The 22720-nt window shown below is 42.5% G+C and overlaps 2 protein-coding genes across 6 annotated transcripts in view; one reads left to right on the top strand and one right to left on the bottom strand.

Moving 5' to 3' along the window:
* CCDC146 (coiled-coil domain containing 146) overlaps positions 1-11837 on the top strand; it is a 75317-nt gene extending 63480 nt beyond the window's left edge. For 2 of the 3 annotated variants that reach the window (XM_072030149.1, XM_072030269.1), the window contains exons 14-19: positions 211-435; positions 1025-1253; positions 7488-7616; positions 8518-8655; positions 10044-10292; positions 11535-11837. In XM_072030149.1, coding sequence (XP_071886250.1) covers positions 211-435; positions 1025-1253; positions 7488-7616; positions 8518-8655; positions 10044-10292; positions 11535-11738 — 1174 coding nt within the window. In that variant the 3' untranslated portion in view covers positions 11739-11837. The remainder of the gene's footprint in view (positions 1-210; positions 436-1024; positions 1254-7487; positions 7617-8517; positions 8656-10043; positions 10293-11534) is intronic. The other variant, XM_072030220.1, reaches the window with a different exon arrangement.
* A 154-nt stretch (positions 11838-11991) lies between these two features.
* GSAP (gamma-secretase activating protein) overlaps positions 11992-22720 on the bottom strand; it is a 46727-nt gene continuing 35998 nt past the window's right edge. For all 3 annotated transcript variants that reach the window (XM_005013660.4, XM_072030397.1, XM_038179964.1), the window contains 7 exons: positions 20140-20210; positions 19589-19683; positions 18127-18246; positions 16837-16898; positions 14838-14942; positions 14588-14681; positions 11992-13533 (listed from right to left, as the gene is read on the bottom strand). In XM_005013660.4, the coding sequence (XP_005013717.3) occupies positions 13433-13533; positions 14588-14681; positions 14838-14942; positions 16837-16898; positions 18127-18246; positions 19589-19683; positions 20140-20210 (648 nt within the window). In that variant the 3' untranslated portion in view covers positions 11992-13432. The remainder of the gene's footprint in view (positions 13534-14587; positions 14682-14837; positions 14943-16836; positions 16899-18126; positions 18247-19588; positions 19684-20139; positions 20211-22720) is intronic.

Genomic DNA, 22720 nt, shown 5'->3' with positions numbered 1-22720 from the left:
TAATCCAGATCAGTTCAAGCTGGAAAGAACTCATACAGAGAAGCTGTTCTCAAAGGGACTTTCTACCTCTTGTAGTGTGTCTGCCAAGCAGAGTGACATAGAAGACCCTTTGTGTATTTTAGGATTTAGTTTAAGCTCTGTTTTTAATAGCTGAAATTACTTTCAATTTAAAAGGACTAAAAACTTTCCTGCTTTTCTGTTGCGTTAAAGAATACTGCAGAGACAATATCTGAAGAATACAAGTAATGTAGCAATTAAAGACAGTCTCAAAACTGATTACTCCAAACTTGAACAAGTCATGGATGAGATGAAAGAAAAGAAAAAGCAACAGCTTCTGGATCTTGACAGACTTACCAATATTATCTCCCGCATTGAAGAGGAAATTGTGCAGCTACGCAAAAAATACGAAAGGGCTATTCAGCAAAAAAATGAGAGGTATACGTGTAAATTTAATGTAATAAAATGTGTAATTTTGAAATTCATCAGTCAACAATATTTTTCAACTTATGAGCAAGTCTAATTAGGAATACTACAGGGCTGCCTTACTCCAGTGCTTCATAAACAGCCCACCTCACTGCAGTGCCAGTGCTACTGTGCATTATCCAGGTGTTTGTTGTTCCTCCATGGATGAAGACAATTGTTCTTCAGAACTGTTACAGAATCTAATCTACTGAATGCCTGGAGAGCTTGTAGCCTTCTGCTCTTTTTGATCTTTGTGTACGTTTCTTGTATAAAAATACAGTTGTAGAACTCTCTGATCCTGTTAATCCACTTTAAAAGGAATGCTGAGGGAAGCCAGAAGAGCTTTAAAAATCATATGAAACACCAGGGTAACCTTTGCAATTGTGTGTTCTCCAGTTTTCACATTGTAATTATTTTGTTCTCTATTTAAAGCACATTTGGTACATTTTCCTAGATTATTACTATCATCTTCCAAGCTTGCCAGTTATGTTCTCAAATGGAATACATTGAATATGAGTCAAAAATTTTTAAGTCTTACCTTTTCATTTTGGGCTTATTGCAGTGGTCTTCTGCTCAAAAGTCGAGAAGAAGAGGTATGCATTTTGTATGAAAAAATAAACATGCAAGAGATATTGTGTAGAAATGGAGATATTGAGATGCAAGCTATGGATGAAAAGATCAGTTTTCTGAAGATGAAGGTAGCTGAGAAGAAGAGACAGATTGAATTTTTGTTTAAAGCACTACCAACAAAGAAAGCCCTGGATGCAGATTTGGTGGTACTTCAGATACAGGTTGGTGGGAAAGAAACCTTTACCTTTCTGTTTGTTTGAATTATTCTGTATTTTAAAACAAAGCACTGCTGCATGCTTTTAACATCAAATTTGTGAGTTTCTAGCTTATGACTCTGACACTTTGCCTTGCACATACCAAACACTGCCTGGCTGTGGAATCTCAGCTGGTCCTCCCCATAGCTGTAAATGTCAACATGACTAAACTGGAGAAGAGTAGTCATGGGGAAAAAATGGGAATGGAGATAAAATTTGTTAAAACTGTATTGATGGGGGTAGATGGAAGGACGGGGATATACTTAGGTCTTCAAATTCCTGAAATAATAACTCAATTCACACTTGACTGTGAGCCTACTCTGGAAACTGCAGCCCACAGTGATGCCACGTACATTTTCTTCTACACAAAAACAGTGTAAGTTTTAGTTCTAGTTACAACATGACATTAAACAATTAACAAACTGCAGTGTTCGTCATTGTTCTGGACATTCTTTCCTTGCTTTCTGAAATGGCTCATTTACTTTTGACCTTATCTCCAGATGGTAATTTTTTCCATATATACTCAGCTAGTGCCTGCACAAAATAATAAAGTATGGTGTACCATTGCCATCCGTAATTGCTTGATGGGAGCTGTGACTCACTGTTAAATAGTGCTTGCACTATTCTGTTACGTTTGGTCTTTTAAAGAAATTATATGCTCTGCTAAAATAATAAAATTTTCTATAATACCTTACACAAATCATTCCCCAAACTGTACAGTGCAATTACAGATTTCAATGATGAATAGAGAAGATATGAAAACCATGTGATAGACTGAAGAAAATAAGAGATGTTTAAAGGTAGGACTTAGAATGAGGCTGAGAGTCACAGAGTCAAATGCAGCAACGACAGGCAGATAGTTTCTGTGAACTGAGAGTCAGCAGTGAAACTTTGATTATTGTGTTCTGAATTCCTGAAACTTTCTCCTTTATGATGATTGTTTGTGTGAAGTCACAGTTAAAGAGAAGCTGCTGATACAGACTCTTTACATCTTTTTGCAATAACAGCATAAAATTAAAAAGTAGGAAAATAGTGTTGGGAGGCACAGAGTAGTCTCATAAATGTTCCCAAGTCAAAGATTTGTCACTGAACAATAATCACAACCGTGATTAATCAAACTATTGGGTCTCAGCTTTTTACTGTGGTTACTGAAGCCGTGTTACATGGTTCAAAGTGGCCATGAACACAGCCATCTCCTTGTACTCAGCCATTCTAGCGTTAGTGCTGTTCCTCCTGCTGGCAGTAGCCATTATGTCTAGTGAGAAACAGTTTCAATCCATTTGGCTTTATCTCCATGATTCAAATAAAAGCCATAAGCCCAAAGCTGAATTCTGGTGTTGGCTGCAAACTTCAGCTCACTAATTTCTGTCCAGATTACAGCTTTGGCCCCATGTTGAAATCCAACTCAGTTCTGTTACAATGTGCCAAGCATTTTACTATAACACTCATTTGCACAAAACTCTGACTTGGTGTGCTCAATACAGACCTAAATCACTTGTCTTGTCTGTGAATCCAACCTCTGATGCCAAGCTGAAACCTGAAGAGTTGTCACCAGCTGCTCCAACTTTAAGCTCATGGTAGGAGCCCACAGGACAAATCATCCAAATAAATGGATACGGTCTGGTTATTAGTGGAAAGAGTTAGGTGTCCTTGCCTACAGAGGAGATGCCGATAACCTTATGTGTCAAGCAAAACATTCCTCTTGGGAGGTCTTTATCCTGGAGACGCCTACCTCTTCCCTTTGATTGCATAGGAAACTTTGAATGATGTAGGAAGGGTACTTCAGAAGGCATCGACATTTGAAATACATGTACATGTACAGTTCAGGCTATCTGAATTAAGCAGGACAAATTCTGTACCTGCTCTTCTTAAATTTTCTTTTCCCCCTTTCCTACCCTTCCTGTCTCCTTAAATCTTGAGTACTTTCTAAGCTTTTTCATCTTTTCTGTATTGTTTTTCTCCTTTCCTGCATTTCCCAATCTTCACATTTCCCCAGAACTTCTTTCTTTTTACTCAGTCCAGTGGTAAATTAAGCTTTCTGGTGTTGCTTGCTGAATGATCTTCCAACAACAGATATAATTTCATATATGGTAATACTTCAAATATAAAGGGACCTGAAATGAAAACCAGCTTCAGCATCACAAATTAGAAAATATTTCAATATTTGCTGTTTGTTTGCATCTGATAGAAATGGAGAGTGGAAAAGCACAGATGGCGGCTGTGTGAGTCTAGAACAAAAATTTCATCTGGGTCTCCTGTATTCCACATGAGCTGCTTAATCATCAAGCTCATGGATGTTCCACTCTTACACTTTCCACCAAAGGCTGCTCATTTCCACAAAAGAATGGGATGCTGGTGAATAGATTGTATCTAATAAAATATCAGAGCTGTTCTCAGCCAGTGCTAATAATGTGAGCAGCTATTTTTGTTAACATCAATGTAAAGCATTAGAAATATTTCAAAGTACTTCATCTGACACAAGGAGTACCTGGTGAGATTCCGAGGTGGTTTTCCCTGGGCTTAAAACTGTGTTACCTTTTAATTTTGACCGCACATGAAGGGACTGTTCCTGCTGGCTGAAATGACCCATGAAAACCAGCCTGCCTTCACGCATCAGCGAGAAATACTTGGCACCAATCATTAATTAGTCCAACAAGCAGAGCCACTGAGCTGGCAGGGTGCTCTAGGTGGCACCTTCATGCCTCAGAGCTGAGCTAATGTACTGACAATCTCAGAGAGGCATTTGGCATAAAAATGTATCCAGGCTTTAATACCGCCCCATGAAAATCTACAGACCACATTATCAGTCACAGGAAACCAGGGCTCGTGGAGAGGTGAGAGGTTTATTGAGGCAATCCTGCTTCTGCTGCTGCTCCTGCGTGGGGTTTTCTGCTCTTCCTGAGAGAGCTGAGTTGGTCTTTCAAACCCCTGCTGATGGAAACTGCAGTTCCCCGGGCAAGCTGTCCCAGGACATCCTTAACAGAGGAAAGATTTTCTTAACCTTTAGCCTGATGCTTTCTTGCTGCAATGTAAGCCTATTGATTTTTTTTCTTCCATCCACCAGGGGCATGACAAATGGATCATTCTTTTCCTCCCTGCAGCAGCATTTCATGTTTATGGAATAAAGTTAATCATGCTCCTCTCCCATCCTTTTGTTAGGTTACACAACTCCACTCCTTTCCATCAGCCCTTACAGCTAATGTGGTTTAGGTTCTTCTTTTCTGTCTTCTTTTTCTATTTTATTATTTTTTTCCTTGACACACAGTGTCTAATAGCAGTGGCTGAGAGTGGAAGGATTCATTCAGACAACTGGCTGGTTGTAATTCTGCTTATGTACCCAGGTATGGCAGTAGCTTTTCTTGCAGCAGCACATCTTGATTCAAGTTCACCCTGCAAGAGTACCTAACTACCAGGCCACAGTTTTAAGGTGTCTAATCAGATGGCCTGGATTCTGCATTCATACAGCTTACATGCAGCACCTTGCATGTGTCATTTGAGATAACTTCATTTATTCAAACCTTTTTTCAGATCATTTGGGGTTTGAATCATCTCCTCCAAAATATTTGCAGTCTCTCTCAGTTTACCTCTACTACTGATGTAGCACTTACCTTATGTCTTCATCAAGACCATTTCCACAGCTTGTTCATGAGAATATCATATAAAACAGTATTGAAGCTCTGTAAAAACCAAGCTGCATGATACCTACCATTTCTCATCCACATACCCATTACATTTTCACAGTAGGTAATTGGACTGGTTTAGCATGACTGGGCTGGCCAATGTCCACACCCTTTTTATTTTTTAGCTATTTACAAAGGAAGCTGAATGACTTGTTCCAAATGTATTCATCAGAAAGTGAAGTTATCAATGTTATCTATAATTCTGTACCTCCATTTCCCCCCATTTTTAAAAACAGGTGACATTTGCCCTATTCTAGTGCTCTAGGCACCTCGCCTGCCTCCTCTGAGCTTTCCAGAAGAAGCACCAACCCCTCCACTTTCTCAGAGCAGCCCTTTATCTGGTACTTGCTTCCTCTTGCCTCTTTATTCTTCAGCAATTCCTCCTGTTTTGACTGTTTCCAATCAAGCACAGCAAGCCTCTCTTCTACAGCCTTTTCCTATGCCCTCAAATGCTCTCCAGGAAAGAAGGGTGGCCTTTTGGGGGGCTTTAAGACTTAGAATCTCTTAGAGCTTAGCTGAAGTACTGTCCAAGGAAAATGACACAACTTAGGAGAAAATAAAGGTACCTCCTGTCACGTTACTTAAGCAGACACATAATATCATGGTTCACACCAAATGTGCTTTGCTTGCGTTTGGGTTAGTCTTCATTTAATCAACCCCAATTCCTTCTGCATTTGAAAGTAAGTCCAGTATTTAACAGGAAACCCCTCACAGATTTTTGTTTTCCTGTTTTCCTGGACAGTGTTTGTTCTGCACTAGTCCCTCTTCCCTAGAGTAACCTTTCAGTCCTGGAAAATGTGACCCGCTGAGCTGTCCCTGCTCTCGTTACGGGTACACTGCCTCCGACAAGGTGTTTGCAGCTGAATTAGTGTTTGAGCAATTTGTCCCTAGATACAAAATACCTGGCAGCATCACTGCATCCTCTTGTTTGTGCTCATCCTGTTCTCCCATTCTTCCGCTTGTAATTCTCTGTGTGCTGTTGGGCTTGGGTTTTAGCTGCTTATTAAAGAATAAGCAAGAATAAATTTTGCAGTACCCTGAAACCAGTTGCATACTGACTGGCATACATTTTAAGCCAAATCACGATTTGATGAGGAAACTGTAGTTATTTAAGGTTTTTACTGTTGGCTTTTAGACAAAAAGAAGGATCTGCACGATGCCACTTTGCCAGCAGTGTTTAGAGCAAGCACCCTGCTGCTGCTCCCTCACCACACGTGGCTACCCATCAGCTTTCCTTTGGCTGTTAAACACGAATTTTTCCCTGTAGCAACAGCTAAACATTTACTCTGTATTCCTGGTGACCCTTCATAGATTTCAGAGCCAGTGACCACTATTTCTGTGTCATCCCCTGTAGCTGGAGGATAGCATTTATAGCAAGTCGCAGGGTTCGTGTCCCGGTGGTGTGACAAGGTGCTGACAGACGGCCAGGTGTGCATCAACATGCACAAAAACCATCGTCAGTCCTGAAAGTCCGGACACTTTCAGGGAAGAACATGGATTTCCATCTGTGTATTCTGGGAAGTGGCTTTCCGTGGGAGCTTCTCACGTCAGAAGGGTCAGGGAACACCTGTGCTTCGGGTCACAGCTCCCAGCACTCGGTGTCACCGCCGAGTCACGACAGGATACGCATCCAGGCACTCGAGCAGAGAAAACCTGGAAGCCTCCAGGCATGAGACCTTCAGGATGCCCAGGCTGCCAGCCCAGCAGATGCTGCCACGTGTCCTGGTGGCACCCGTGGGGCTGGGCTGAGTGCAGGGCAGCAGGTGGCAGGGACTGGGGTGGGAGAAGGAAGCAGGCACCAGTGAGAGTCAGAATCCCAGAATGGTTTGGGTTGGAAGGGACCTTAAAAACCACCCAGTCCCACCCCCTGCCATGGGCAGGGACAGCTCCCACCAGCCCAGGTTGCCCAAAGCCCCATCCAGCCTGGCCTTGAGGGCCCACAACCTTCCCTGGGGCTTTCCTCCCTCCTCTGGGCAGAGCATATGCTGCCTGTGCCCCCCCCAGCAACCAAGCTGCCCTCCCAACCGCAGGCAGCAGCCACAGAGGGCAGCTCTCAGCACAGCCCTGGCACAGCCCAAAGGACGTAGTTTGGGACAAACCAGCTGCAGCTTTCATCTAGGCCACCCAGCAGAAGCTGAAGAAGGTATCAGCTCCCCCCAGGGCTGCCCTTTCCTAACCTTCCAAAGATGTTCGGAAGGTAAATTCCTGTTCATTAGCAACAGGTAAGAACGCTGTATCTCCACCATCCACCTCTGGTTTCATAGGGAGACGTTTTCAGTGTCTGAGCAGCATCATTCTGCATCCCAAATGCTCCCCCAAGGCCAGAGCCTTGCTTCCAAGACCGGGCACAGCCAGCGAGCGTGGCTGAGAGCCGTGTGCCCCATCTGCTTCGTTTGCAAACCACACAGCAAACTGCAGGAAATCAGACACACCAGGACCTGCCACCTCCCCTCACAGAGTAATAACGGGGCTTTTTGCCTCCAGTCTGCACCAATAACCGCTGTGGCTTTTTGTTTGCTAGTATTCCCAGTGCAAGGACAGGATTAAACAGATGGAGGCAATCCTTGCTGACCCTACGAATGAGAGCAGAAAGCGAGACTTGGGAGGGACGGACCCATCGCCACCCGAACTGCGAAAGAAGATTGAACAGGTAGCACCTCTTTTTACTGCCCAATTGCTCTTACTTTGACCTTACTTAGAAAAAGCAAATCTTTTTCATTTCTAAAATAAGCATTCTGTAAGAGGAATTACTATATTTATGACTGGTTAGCAGGAACTGCAGCCCCGTGCCTGCTTCCCAAGAAAAATGGCTGTGGGGGATTTTGACTTCTCCCAGCAGAGGCTGGGAGGCTCTGTGCAGAGCACCTGGCTTAGCATCACCCTGCCTTGGCTGGTTAATTCACATCATCGGCACTTCACAGCCCCTCCAAATGCACTCAAGGGTTAACATGGAAAAGGGGGCAGAGGACAGTAAATGCAAAATAATGAACTGATGAGTGAAGCTGTCCAACCTCTGCAAGTGGCGCTGAGCTGCCCCACCACAGCCCCCACACTGTGACACGGAGGCAGTCCCGCTGCCCTCTTACAATCCACACAAATTAGGATAAAACACAACACCCTTATCAGGGGTTGGCTTTACTGCTTTGGTTCCACTACAACAAGGAGACACAAAATAGCCCGTTCCCTAAACGGCACCCAGGCCAGGCAAAGGGCCACACACCTGGTTTTGATACTTCAAAAAATCTTTGAAAAAAAATTACTTGCTCTTGGGAAAATCATGGCGAGGCAGTAATATTGTCAGTGTAATCCCCAGCCCACCTAAAGGGCCCAGGCAGACACGGAAAATCTGGAAGACTGAGAACAACCTTAAGTTTTTGCCTGGTAGGGGGTAGAAAGGGTGAAAATTTGGGGAAAAGTGCTGGTGAAGAACACGACTGTTTGCCGGTATTAGTTCAGGAGCTGTCAACTCTTTCCAACCAACCCCAAGAACAGCTCCTGCTGCACCTTCCCCTGCCATTTACCCGTGTTGTGTGTACTCCTTCTCGCTGCAGATAGAGGTAGAGCTGGTGCAGAAAGAGGAGAGGCTGCTGGAGATGGATTTCCTCTATGACCACGTTTCCCGGCTAACAGCCAGGATCCGCACCACAGCAGGGAGCAGGCAGCAGGACACGCTGCTCTTAGCCACAAGGGTAAGAAGGGGATTGCACGCTCTGCTTGCTGGCCTACGTGAAACAAAATAGCTGGGCAAGAGGGCAGATGACTCGCTTGCAAATTACAAAACTAGCGGCTGGGATTATTGATAGGCAAATCATACGTTATCCATAAAAAATTAGACATTTGGTAATAACAGTAACATGGGCCTAGCAACAGCACTGGGAATGTTTCTTTTAGAAAGAAAGTTGCATCATAAATAGATGTTGCACCAAAACATGTCAGTTATTTCTCAGGTTGAATGCTTGCAAACTTGGAAGAATCCTCCTCTCGAATGTTTACTGAACTGTCTTTCCATAACAAACACAAACAGTGAACAAAAACAAAAACAAAAAAAAAAAGGAAAAGCCAGATAAGTCCCATATTGCCTCCAATGCAAAAAAGATAAATGTGACACGTGGCTCACAGTTTTTGTTATTTAAATAAGGAGAACCACATAGGAAAGAAATATAATTTTCAGTGCAGTTACTTTTATATAATTATAGATACTGCCTTTTAGCTGCCAGTAGCATTATTTGGGAAGGAGCAAAATCATCTCACCCCCACCTCCTTAACGAAAAATAGAGCAGAGCTCAATGAAAAAGTGACATAATTGATGTAAAACAAGGCCAGGGTTGACTTTTTTCTTAGTTGGTAGGTTTGGCACTGGGATATGCTTAAATCAAAACATCTTCAGAGCAAATCTTTCATTTTCTACAGAAAGGGAAATAACATGGCTGATGTTTGTCTTTGGAAAATTATGGCCACTGGCTAATAAGTTACTGTAAAAATGGCAGTGTGACAAAAGTTCAGTTTTAATCTTAAATTCAGTTTTAAATCTTAAAAAGATTTAAGAATATTCTGAGTTTTTGTTTGTTTTGTTTGTTTTTTAATTTAAACTCACCTCCAATCCAAATCAAGGATTCACATCTTGTTCCTTTTCTGTCACCCTGCTTAAGGATAACTTACCCCACAGCACAGCTGTGCCCACATTGTCACTGAATTATCTTGTAGGGATCAGATTTCTTACACCTCTCAATAAAAAGTTAATTGTGCACAAGCTCAATCAGAATCTAGGTTTTTCTCTCTGCCTTTGAGATAAATGGAAGTTTTGGCATTCAGCTGAAAAGGGCAGATTATAATTACACACACATTTTCTCGTAACTTGTACTGGAGTAACTGGGACTTTTTATGCTGCAGGTTTCTATGGTTCAGAGTGTACACAGGAAACACACACACACAGTTTCAAAGTTATTTTTAAGTATAGAACTGGGGCTTTTTGGAAACAGAGTCAAGTTGGACTTGTTTTCATGTACCTTGTACTTACTGAAGTGTCATATCCAGCATCTAAAGGGAAGACCTAAAATAAAATTGTCACTTATTCCAGATAAGTGAATTACAGAAGAAGATTAAAGACAGAACCCAGAAGATGATGGCTCTTGTTGCAGAGTTATCCATGAAGCAAGCCCTTGCCATTAAACTCCAGCAGGAAATGAGAGACAAAGAACAATTTTTGATGACTGTTTCAGCAAGGATAGACCAAGGCCTTCCTCCGCCCAAGGAGACAGAAATTGAATGGTTGAAGATTTTACGCAATGAGAAGGTGTATAAAGAAGCAGCTGAAGCCAGAGCTAGAGTAAGTTTTTGCTCTGTCACAGTTGGGTCTTCAGTTTCTCCTCCTTCACTGCTCATCTTTCTGGCAGAGCTGTTAGCTCCCTACATAGCTGTGTGCTGACAGCCACAGAGCTCCAGGGGCTGGTGGGGATGATGGCACAGACAGGCAACTACAGAAGCAGCACCCTGTGGATCTGTGCAACTACACCTACAGCCTGGCACACCACTTAGAACCGGTCACCAAACTTTAATGAGAGAATATATTACACTCAAAGGAAGATCTGTTTTCATTCATTGAAGTGATTTATGTGACAATGTTTTGGGACATCAGTGAAGTACTGCTTTCAGTTTGATGTAAAGCCACAAAAGGTAGGGCTTGAGGTTCAGAACTAAGTTTGGCATCCTCCACATATCAAGATGCAGTGAACAGCAGAAGTAGCAAGAAATCAGATTGGGCAGCAGATCAAATAGTGATTCCAGTTCTACCCTGCTGGCTGCAGTTAGGACCTCTTTAGTTGAGACTGCCAACCCCTGAGCAGAAAGCTCCCAGAGAAGAAAAAGTCACAGACAACTGAGATGTCTATAACTGAGGGAACTCCTGCAGGTAGGAAGTGAGCTCTGCTGTATGGATCCTTCATTTGATCACTCCGAGGAAATCTGACAGGAGCACATAGCTGGGGGAGGAATACACAGCGCATACATTTAAAGAACCCAAAGTCATGCAAAATTGCTGTGGTAAAACTGGTTTAGAATAAGAACCCTTTGTCATTAACTTCTCCTCCTGCTATGACTCAGTTTCCTTTCGGTACTGTGGACCAGAGCTTGTTGCAGTAACAGTTACAGGAACAGCTGCTGTCAGCATAAATACAGCCTAGGTTTTGAAGCATCAGAACTACTATCTTGTTCCTGAGATACTTCTACATATTCTACATATTTCGACATCTGCATTTTTGCATATTTTGCATATTTGCAATTTCTGCATCTTTCTACATTTTTTATATGTTCATTTAACTCATCTTCTCAATAATAAAGACACAACATGTTCAGACTATACAATATTTATTAAAAGGACAAGCTCCCATCTACACGGTCAATAAATCATGCTTCTTTTCAACAAACAACTAATACTCACCTGTTTCCTAAGGATTAGACTAACAGTATTTCCCTGTTGGGCATTCTGTATTTGAGCTCAGAAGAGTACTGATGGCATTTTTAAAGCACGTAAGCACCATGTGAACAAGATGTGTTTTGTTTTTTTTCCCAGCAGGCTGCAGAAGAGGAACAAGCTGCAGTGCCTGGCTGTGTCCACACAACAGCAGAACAGCGCCCAACTGCCTACATCCCGAACGATGAATACAGCCTCCCATTGCCACGGCCCTACGGTGCCCTGGCTCCTTTCAAGCCAAGTGAACCTGGTTCAAATATGAGACACTTCAGAAAACCAATTGTAAAGCCAATTGAAATCTGAAAAGACAGCATCCGGAGCAGGAGAGGCCATTACCAATGGTTGAATCTCACAAATCAACAGCATTTACACTACATTGAAGGAATGTCCCTTAGTGTTTAGCCAAATTCCATACTACAAAGTAGTACTTAGTGCCAGAAGCATGGCTAGACAGTCAGGGATACAAGTTCCTTCCTTATGGCTAGGAGGAGCCTGGTATGCCAAATGTAGTGCAGTATTTTAAAATGTTAAGAAAAATAACCAATTATCACAATACTTTAGTTTCCAGGTGAAATTTTATTGCATCTGACTATTTCTTATAGTACATTTCATTAAAAAAGCCTAGAAAGTCTTCCCTGGTTATTAATATCACATGAACAAAGCTCCCACATCTTATACAAACACACTATCAGAGCTTTCTGCAGTCTGGGATTGACAGAAAAAAATAATTGTTTTGATAAAAGTATTCCTTCCCTCCATGCAGTTACTGAGAAAGCTGTAACATTTCTCCAGTAATGGCAACAAGGGAATGACCATAAACTTGCTGAGACACAAGTGTGTACTGAACCCTTCTGAGAACTGGATCTTTTCATTCAACTGGTAAGGAATAGTGAAGTGGAAACTGCCCAGAGTATGTATCAGAGGATGTAGTGAAAACCTCCAAAATCTATTGAATTGTCAATGCATTTCACTAGTTCAACAGTCTGAAACTGTGATCCAGTTGTTTTTCAGTCCAATGCAGACTGCAGAAATCCCACATGTGGGAATTGAAGATTTTCCCTGCATACCAAACCACTATTACTCCTTGAAATTAATGTCACAGTTCAAAACTAAAACAAAACAACAAAAAAAGACAACCCAAACCTGGGTCAGTTATGTATAAAAAAATTTGAAGAAGAGGAGAAAACCTCCATCAGTTCTTTTTGAAGCTGAGGTTTGAACTGTAACACCAAAAGTTAGAAGGAAAGAATCACATAGAATTCTGTCCAAGCTGCTGTGAAGGAAAGTTTCCGACAAGTTTTTTTCTTGTCCTGTATTACATTTAATATATTATATATATCTTAAAAAAAACAACAACAAACCCCATCACACACATTTTAAGGAGATTACGTTTTGTCCTAATTATAAAAAACAAGTATTTTAGAATCCAATTCCAGAGGCAGAAGCCCAACCTCACCACCCCAAGGAACAAATACACCATTATGGATGCCTTATATACAAAGACTCATTTCTCATTTGTTATCCTTACCTATTTTACAAAACCACACCAGGAAACACTCTTATTAATCTCAATGAGAAAGAGTGGTCAACTTCTTACTATACAACTGGATTACCTTTTTCAGCATTGTCTTTCTTATTACTGTCAACTATTTTAACACCAATTTCCACAGCATGTTCTGATACCCACAAGGGGTCCCCTTACTTGAGGGCTTCAGACCGAAAACCACAGACATACTGGAAACCTGGGTTTGTGTCAGGTGCATTTCTCTAGGATTTCTCTAGAAGTCAGTAATTTCAGCCTTAATACATTGGACCAAATGCTACTTTGAGTAGGTTCTGTCAGTAATGCTGGCTACCCAAACCTGCAGATTATTTGGCAAACATGACATTTACATTAAAAAAAAAAGAAAAAAGAACAAACAACAAACAACGGGTTGCACACTTCTGTGTGAAAAACTTCTATGAGTCCCACAGTTAACGTGCGGTTGAAAGCTACTTCAGGAATATTTGAGGCCCAGAAGCATCATGGTATGTTTCAGTGCTGCTTCCTCCACAAACCTTACATTAACATGATCTTGTTTTTCATATGGATGCACACCTAGGAGAACACAATAAGCAAGTTAGCATTTGTAGAACTGGGACTTCATGTACAAGAACACACAGTCTATTAAATATCTTGGCCTACAATAACCAAATGCAAGGGTTAGGTGGAACTGTGGTTTTGTTTACACAAAACACCAGCAGTTTTCAATGCAGTTGCCTGGATGCTCACCCATGACAGAAATTTTCCTGTTAGTGGGATACAAGTACACAATACCCCATATGGAGGAAAGCTGGACCTTGACTGGAGGCTGCTAGGGATTTCCATACAAATTCTACGTTGAAGATCAAAAACAAGATTTAGGCACACTGGCAATGTTTGTAGTCCAATGTAGTACATAAAACAGATCAGAGCACATTCTCATATGCATCTACATGGTTTAGCTCCTTTTTCCTTCCTAACTGGGATGACGTCCATACACACGCAATTCTATTTTAGCACTTGGGTCCTTATCATGACTTTAATTTGTTTACTGGTAAAGGCACGGCCAATCACACTACACAGCATAATGCTTCCTTTCTGCAACTTGCTTTTTCAGTGGAATTCAAAATCTCTGGATACTTAGGTTTCCTTGTGTGAAGCAAGTGCCCTAACCAATCTGAATCTTATGTCACCAAAAGGTACTGCTCTGAGATGCCTGTTACTTCAGAGCACCTCCCACCCGAGTGATCTGAGTACTCTCCCCTGAGGTGGAAGATCTGACTGCGGCTGCCCCTGCTTACTGGCTGAGCAGCAGGGCTTTAGCTACCACACTGCGTACATAACACACGAGCCCTTCTCCCCATTCGGGCACAGAGTAACACCTCCTACCACTCCGTGAGCCAGTTTGCCAACTGGATTCAACACGTAGAGGATTTGGATGAGAAGATGCACAGTGATCAAGTGCTCTGACAATTCCCATCAGCAGAAAGAAACCCAAACTGCATGTCCAGACAGCACTGGAGCTTTACAACTCAGCTATATCTGTATTGTCAAGATATAGCTGAGTGTGAGCGAAGAGTAACACTTACTGGTCTTCCAAAGTAGTTGAATTCCAAAGAATTCAAGTTACCTTGATTCTCTATCTCTGCCAGCATGTTAGTCAGGTAGTTAAGTGGCAAAAACTCTACAGGCACCGGGCGTCTCTCGGAGATAGGCCTGCTACACTGTGAGGGAGAACATTTCAGATTAGTTCACACAGTTGCACAGTACCAAGTTTCAGCATTACCTTCAGTGTGGTATGGTTGACAGCAAGGTCAGGAATCTCAACGCTGTCAGAGCAAAAAGATAAAGAAAAGAAAACGGGGCTTATGTGCTCTTACCTGCCTACTCCCTAGCTTCTCAAGCAGAAGTTTCACATATTTCCGTGCGATTAAATTCGCATTTATTGGATGATTCCAGAACTGACGGACCTTTTGACCAAGAGCCTAGTAAGCAAAAACCAAAAATTGAGAACATAAAACATTACTGTGGAAACTTAAGAGGGAAAAAAGGAGAAAAAAAAATCAAAAAATCCAGGCTTTAATACAGACAAATTTGCTTTTACACACTGATGACAGAAGGTAAGATGTCGTTGTGTTTACCCACAGAGCCACCATTTCGGAGCCAGTAGCTAAGAGCTTACAACGTGCTCCCAGAACATGGGGAAAAAAAAATAAAAATAAAAATCAAATCCCAGCTACTCAGCAAGTTTCAGTCAACCATTCTGCCCCATCAACTCTGCCCAACTTTGCACGTGTACTTAAGCATCAACTGAGGCTTAAAATGACCTTTTATGCCTTACACGGACTCTGGTTTAGATTCATTCTTCTCCCAAAGAATAGCAAAGCCACCCCGTTTATTAATGCTCTGGTCAGAACAGGGCTTCTCTCAGGCTCAGTGGAAGGAAGCCTACAAAAGCAGAATGCCAACAAGGAGACACTAGGAACAGATTTTACATCCTGTTATTTAGGACACTGTCCTGGGAAACGGTAGAATTGATTCACATTCCCAAAGGCAAAAGGTGTTCAAAGTGTCCCAAAGTTTCCAATCCTAAGCAAAAAGCAAGCAAATAGGAACGCTGTGAGATTGGCTCCGCCCGCTGTTCTCCCAGTCTAGATCCATTTCTCTCTCACTTTCAATGTAATGAAACACAGACCACTGAAAGAGTTCATTTAGGAAATTCTGAAGGGTTTCAATGTTGCTTAAATACTTGCTTCTGAAGTCATCTAGTGAACGTAACCTGAACTCAAAATAGTCCGAATCACCCCTAAGTGTCCTTTTGGGCAAACAAACTATTCTCTGCATTTTTTCCCAAAGCTCTAAATAGACACAATAAGGCACTGAGCCTACTGTGTGTAGCTGGCAGTACATGTTCCCTACAGCACTCAGCTCGGTTCAATGGTGTTCCCCACCCACCAGGCCTGGGGCTGACAGCTCAGAGGCCCCACATGACCTCAACTCGCTAACCCAGGCCCAAAACAAGAGAGAGGACAAAGCACATGTTGTGGAGTCCTCCTTCCCTACCCCTTCTCAAAACTGCTGCCAAATAAAGAAGCCCTTGTTAGGGGAAAACTGCAGCAGCACTTTTGGCCATTTGGACCGTACGTACGAGTCCATAATGAACAAACAATGAGCAGTTTATGTTGAGAAAAGCCTGTTCTATGGAAAGGCACTCCCAGAGGGGGATCCCTGGTTTTTCTCTGCTCACAGATGTTGCACTTCCTCTGCAGTGCTGTGCGCTAACAGCAAAAAGGGAAAAGAGAGAGGCAATCTCCTCTTCTGCTGTAACCTTCAAAGAAGCACCGACAGCAAGTTCCAGCATGTGCCTAGCAAGTCACGTGCTGCATGAGCGAGCTGAGGGATTTCACTGAGGGGGAAATCTTGTAGTTACATCACCGCAGGGTTGTGGTGGGATCAGATTTTACAGCTTTTACTCTACCAGCTTTTAAACATATTTGATAAAATGAATAAACCAAATACAGATGAAGAGGTCACAAGTGAGAAAACGTTTGTGGATACTAAAAAATAAATAAATAACCCAGAAATCCTCTAAACCCCTCAAAACTCTTATTGCTTTATGCAGATGAGTACTCAGCAGAACAGCACCCGTCTTGTCAATTTGATTCTTGCAGGGTCACTGCAAAACACTACAGACAGATTTATGATTTAAGTTACCAGGGTACCCTACAAGTTACGAGCAGCAGATGGAGAAACTTTGGAGGTTTGGGTTATTTCTATGCCCTGCTTGAATGGCAGCTAAGTCTTCTGTTGGCTTGATCCTATGCACAGGGAGGAATTTTGTAGCATTCCCAAATTCCAAGAAATAATGTCCAAAGGTACCTCGGGAAGTCTCGTCACAATACTGAACTTCAGCTTTTCATTCTTCTCCGTGTCATCCAGATCTACAAGCAAAAGGAAAAAGAAAGCCAATCTCTTTGGTGGTAAACACACAACTAAAACTTCTGATTTCCACTGAAGACATTCTCAAGAAGTATCTCCATAACAAAATGAAAATTTTAGTTTTACCCAAGGGTTCGTAGGAGAGTTATTTACATTTATACAGATTATAGAAATGTTTTTCCTGTATATTTGTATATAATTTCACCATTTTTGGTAATAATTTGTACAGTAATTCAAACACATTTTGACTAAGTAGATCTGCCCACATTTTTAATATTAACTTATCAAAACCAGGCACAGACTAATACAAACACTGTGTCCTTTCTCTTAACACAGGAGAAGCAAGCAGTACATTACAAGAGAACATGGCTGCAGCTGTGATGAAATGCATGGAGACTCATATCGCAGTGCTCCTGCAGCTCAGGAAACACGCTATAGTTCTCTCTTCCTTCCTTCTTACCTAGACAAGTTGATTAATGCGTGTGTAATATTAACTGTGCCTACAACTGCTAATTTGTCCCACTCCCCATTTCATTCCTAAGCCTCAGACCTCAATGATTCCCAGTGCCCCCTCTGTGGAAACAAGCTGCTCAGTTCCTGCTGAGAGCAAAAGGCACAAACAGCACAGGATCTATTCCTCACGACTACACAGGTTCAGACAGACTGGTTTTAATTCCTGTCTTTAGGTACCATAACGATAATTAGAATACATCACATTCAAAATACACAAACTCATGATCTACTAAAAATACTGGGATGCTGGGTCAGGTAGGTTTTTGTTTGCTTATTTTGAATTTTTCCTTCCCAGCACAGAGTTTCTACCTATTTGTTAATCTCAGTACCAAGACTGCCTTGTCCCAAACTTAATTAAAACAAAAGATGACACCAGTGAGCAAACTAACATCCTTACATGCAAGTGTACACTTCCAAGGATAATCACAGAACTTCCCCCCTGCCCCCAATTCCAGTGTGATCATTAGCATTCACTTTTCTAAAAAGTGGCAAGCTCAAATTCTCCCCGAAGATATTCTGTCTGCTTCAATAATGCTCAGTCACATAGTATGATATAGTATGAGTCCAAATTTTCTCCTCTCAGCTGAGCAACATCCTCAGCTATACCCTAACTGTAACAGCACGCTGGCAGAAGAGCCGAGTGCCCTGGGCAGTATGTCCCGTGTCTGAGTCTGAAAGCCTGCCAGGACATCGCTCCCCATGACAAACTCACCGTACCTTTCAGCAGTTTCCTGACACAAGTTTCTGTCAAATGCAGAACTCCGTTGTCGATATAGTGTAAGAGAGTGTGAAGAGGGAGACATCGAACGCCAAGCCCCAAGTGCAGAGTGTGAAAACCTATGAGAGAGGTAAGCTCGTTGGGAACTTTTCTTTTCCAAAACTTTGTATTAATGACTAGCATTACTCTAGCTAAAGCCAACACTCCCCTAACTTCTAACCACTTTGAGCTAGTGAGGAAATCAGTTTATCAAAAGTCACGTAGGCATCCTCTAAGCCCTCTCGACAACAACCCCGCCAGGAAGAAGAAAGCTGAGGGGCCTGACAACAGCCATTTCATGCATTAAATATCTCCAAGCTGTTGGCTTATATCCAAATCATGCCACTAATTTGTCTTTTATCTCCTTTCCTCCCGGTTAATCAAAATCTGAGGCCTCACCACGCTCTGTATGTGGCTGCCACCCACACATTCCCACAGGCTGCATTAAGACTCGAGTTCCCCACTGAGCATCAGCCAGCTGATGGTCTTGCACCGCAGGACACCATCACATGGCAGCATTTGCCCCTACACAGTTGAAGTTTGAGGTACACCAAAACCACACCAAAAACCAGCTTCACAGATTGAAGACAGATCAGAAGATGCAAACTAGAAGGTTCAAACAGAAGCACAAAGCAGAAACAGACAGGAGGGTGTTTTCTTCTGATCACATTCAGAACACCCTCCCATCAGCTTCTGCCATTCTGCAGTTACAGCTAGGCCTTGGTCTTACAGCTAACAACATGACAGCAAGCTCAATCGTTCTGTAAGAGCCATTAGAAGGATTAATCCTTTTAATCCTTAAAAGGATTAAAATCCAGTCTAAATCTAGAGTGTGGCTGTAAATTCCCTGTCTGCCTTGGCAAATTCAGCCACAGAAAATCTAAACATTCAGTGTTAACAAGCCTTCCCCTAAAAAAATAAACCAGTGCCTTGAAAAGACAAAGTGATCGGGAGGAGCTCTAGGAAACTGATGTCTACTGTCAAGATCAACTCCTCCAGCAAGGCTGGGGACAAGCCTTTCAGGATAAAAATTGAAAAATAACAGAGCAACATAAGAAAAAACACCCAGGTTTTGCTCCCAGATAGGATTTTCCCTTGTAGCTCTTGACATTTAAGTCCAGTTCACCTAAAAAAAAAAAAATAATTGTGAAAAAAGTTTAAATCTTAGTTCTGAGGTAGGGCTGTGCCCAAGCGCTCCGCTGGAAGCTGAAAATGGAGAAGTACACCTCTGATGTTTTGTCTCTGTAGTAACTAGCCAGTTTTGTTTCGTTTCACTTGGACCAAGCTATGTGTAACTGTCTTGAATAGATTTAAATACTGTCAAAGCAAAGCTGGCACACAGGCAGCTAGAGCTCTCCTGGGAGGAATTCATAGCACGGCTTGCTTCACACAGGGATTAAAACAGTAAAACACAGGACTCACCAGGAGGTAAAGGCATGCACATGCCATTTGTGGCTTCTAGAATTCGACTCATGATGTGGAACACGGCAAACTCTGCTGCACTTCCTCTCTCATCGCTATTTAATAAAAATAGCAACGCATTAGGAACCTGAAATCCCCCCGCTCTCCTGGTAATATGGTCAATCACAAAGGCTCTGTGATGCCCCCTTTCTCCTTCTCCCATTACTGAACATTTGCAAGTCTCTCAGCAGTACCTGGTATCAACAGCAGCAGGTGAAATATTTTGAATGCTGGTGTAAGTGACCTGGTTTTCATACGTGCTCAACGCCCGCTCCCCAGCAGGAGAGCTCTGTGAATTCAGCAGCTTTGAGCTCCAGCCATAAAACTGCCTGCACGATTCATATTCACGTTGACTTTGATAAGACCAAGAGGATCATTAAAAGAATCAGTGAGAGTGCTTACTGTGAACGTCAGTATGACTGACTGCTCAGGCAAGTACTGCTGAAGACCAAAATTATTATGCCCGTATTTTAAAAGGCAGGCTGAAAACTTTTAAGAAACGACTTGCTCACAAGCAGAAGATGCAGGAATGAAGCCGGTATCTCTTCCAAACTTCTTTCATTATTCGATGCACCAGATTCAGCTAAAAAAAAAAAAAAAGGTTGAACATTTCTAGAAGTAAAGAGGAGGAGATCCTTAGCCTTTATTTATTACACACACCACTTGAGATTACAAGATTTTAGTGGGAGGAGTGCCATGATAATTTCAGCATTTACCTTTTTTGTTGTTGTTGTTCCTGGGAGCTTAAAATGGTTAATTGATTAAAAATTGAACAGTAACTGGATCGCCATATTCCAGAAGTTTAAAGTGCTCCCAGCTCATCCAAGCATTATACAAGACACACAGCACCCCGACACATCGTGCTTCTCAGTGATAACTGATCTCACACTCTTGCATAAATTTCTCAAAAATCTGTTTGCCCTGAAAGCAAAACTGCGTGTCCAAGTGACTGAGCATTTGGCAAGGAAAGGTCCCCAGGGCCCAGACAAAATTGGATCACACTGAAAACAGTGCAATATTTGGTTTGCCAAAAAGAAAAGTCTACAGGAGGAATCATAAATCTAGCCCTGACAAGGAGGAAAGATGAGACAAGCAAATGCCTCCCTGCCTCTACTGAGTTTTCTTCTTGTCTACAGTGAATTAAAATAATCTCTTGGCCCACGTTGTTGCTTCCTTCTGCTCCCAGGCTGTCCTCCAAAACACCATCAGCATACAAAAGCCACAAACCCTGTTCTCACTTGGGCTTTCAAGCTTTTGCAGCTGAAAGAGAGAAACCATGCATGAAAAGGTTGAAATAACTTCCTCTAGCCAGCGCCTTACTGCTGTCATGTGCAACCACTTCCATATCTCAGCTACAGAACTGAGACACTTCCTCTCTGCCTTTTATCTTTGGGCCTCAAAGTGTCCTAACTAATCAATCCCAGGAAACTCTCAGGAAGCAAGCCTGATCCCTGCTTTGCAAGACAGGTGTCACAAGAAGAAATAAGCCCTCTCTCCCCAGGGTGGCCAGAGTCCAGGAATCCTTTCTCCCACTCTTTTTAATCCCCACAGACCCCACCCTCCCTAACCTCTAACTTGTCCCAGCTCTGAACAAGAGGATAAAGCAGACACAAGACGAGTTCCTGTGGAAGGCTCAGACCTGGAATACCAGCCACTAACACTGCTGAGCGCTCTCCCCCGCAGGGCTGGCCAGAAAACTCTCTGCACCTTTTCCCCTCCACCCTTCACTACTTCATCCAGCCTTGCAGAGAAGATGCTGAGGCAGCTGCTTGACTCAGAATAACCACCTAAAAACTCCCATGCTCTTACTTCTGGATGCCCCGGAAAGCCCCCATTTAGTGTCCCTGCACAAGGACAGTTTTTCTCCACTCATTTTGCAGGAAACGAGTGATTTCCAGTTTTCAGAGAAGGGTCACAAGAACCACACCTGCTGCCAAATGACTTTCATCTCCGGCCAGCAGAGTGCATTTTACGGCCTCTGCATGGGGAGTTACAGCTGGAGCTGAAGATCAGTGTCAAGGTGAGAGGAAGCTTCTTAAACCCCATAATCACCTCTTATTATTCATGTAACAAAACTGTATTAACAGGGATGATACTCCAGAATCTGTTCTTTGCTTAAGAATACAGTCAACCACGTGTCTCTTGCAGAGTATCTAAGAAAGCAACTTCTTAAGTCATCATCAGCTTAGCTATCACAGCGTACTTACATACCAGCATGCTTGTGACATGACAGCAATAGCACAACTCACTTGGATCAGCCACAAAGGACATCACAGAAAACACAGGGATGTGTTTAATCTCCCAAACAGCTTTCAGCATCCAACCTCAACTGTTTGAGTGCTTCTGCTCCTGATGTAGAAGACTCAAGAGGCTTTCCCAGCTCTGTCCTAAATTGGATGTCATAAGCCAACCTTGCCCTTGTTGGGCCTTTCTCTTTGAGGCTTACATGCTTAAGGATCCTAAAGAACTAAGAGATTTAGTGAGGACCAGAATACATTTTCCTTGGAGCACTCAAAACTAGCAAGAAAAAACACGGACCTAAGCTGCCATTTATAAAGGACCTTGCTGCCTCGAAACGTACATTTTCAGGTAAAGTTGCTGAGTAAACTGAAGTTTCACCGACATCATTTGGAACCAGAAGACCTCAACTCCTATGGCTGGTTCTAAAGAAGAGACATGGAAGCAACCAAAAGAAAAGCATCAGGAGCAAAGGAGAAAACAGAGTAAGTTCTGCAGTTTTCAGTCACCCTTCTTCAGAGAAAACTCAAATCCAAGTGGTGTCTTTCTTCTATTCCTCTGCAGTTGAGAGCACACCTGATGTCTGTGGCTAGTTATCTACCAAAAAGGTGCAGCCACCACAGTGACTTTCAGAGAAATTTCAACAGTTTACTCTGTCTTCTCCCTGTGCCAACAGGCTGCCCTTTCACTCTGCCTCCTCTTCCACTTGCTGCTGGGGCAGCAAACGGCAAGCTGCTGCTGCTATTTCTCCCTTTCCCTTACTATTGAAATGAGAAGAGTAAAAGAAAAACAGATGCGGAATTTCTAAGACAAAGAGCCCATAGGGGAGTGGGAAGTAGGACAGAATATGGACGT

Source organism: Anas platyrhynchos, chromosome 1 (genome assembly GCF_047663525.1).
Source record: "Anas platyrhynchos isolate ZD024472 breed Pekin duck chromosome 1, IASCAAS_PekinDuck_T2T, whole genome shotgun sequence".
Taxonomy (NCBI): Eukaryota; Metazoa; Chordata; class Aves; order Anseriformes; family Anatidae; genus Anas; species Anas platyrhynchos.
Note: the sequence above shows the minus strand (reverse complement) of the source record. Positions and strands in the feature narration are given on the sequence as shown.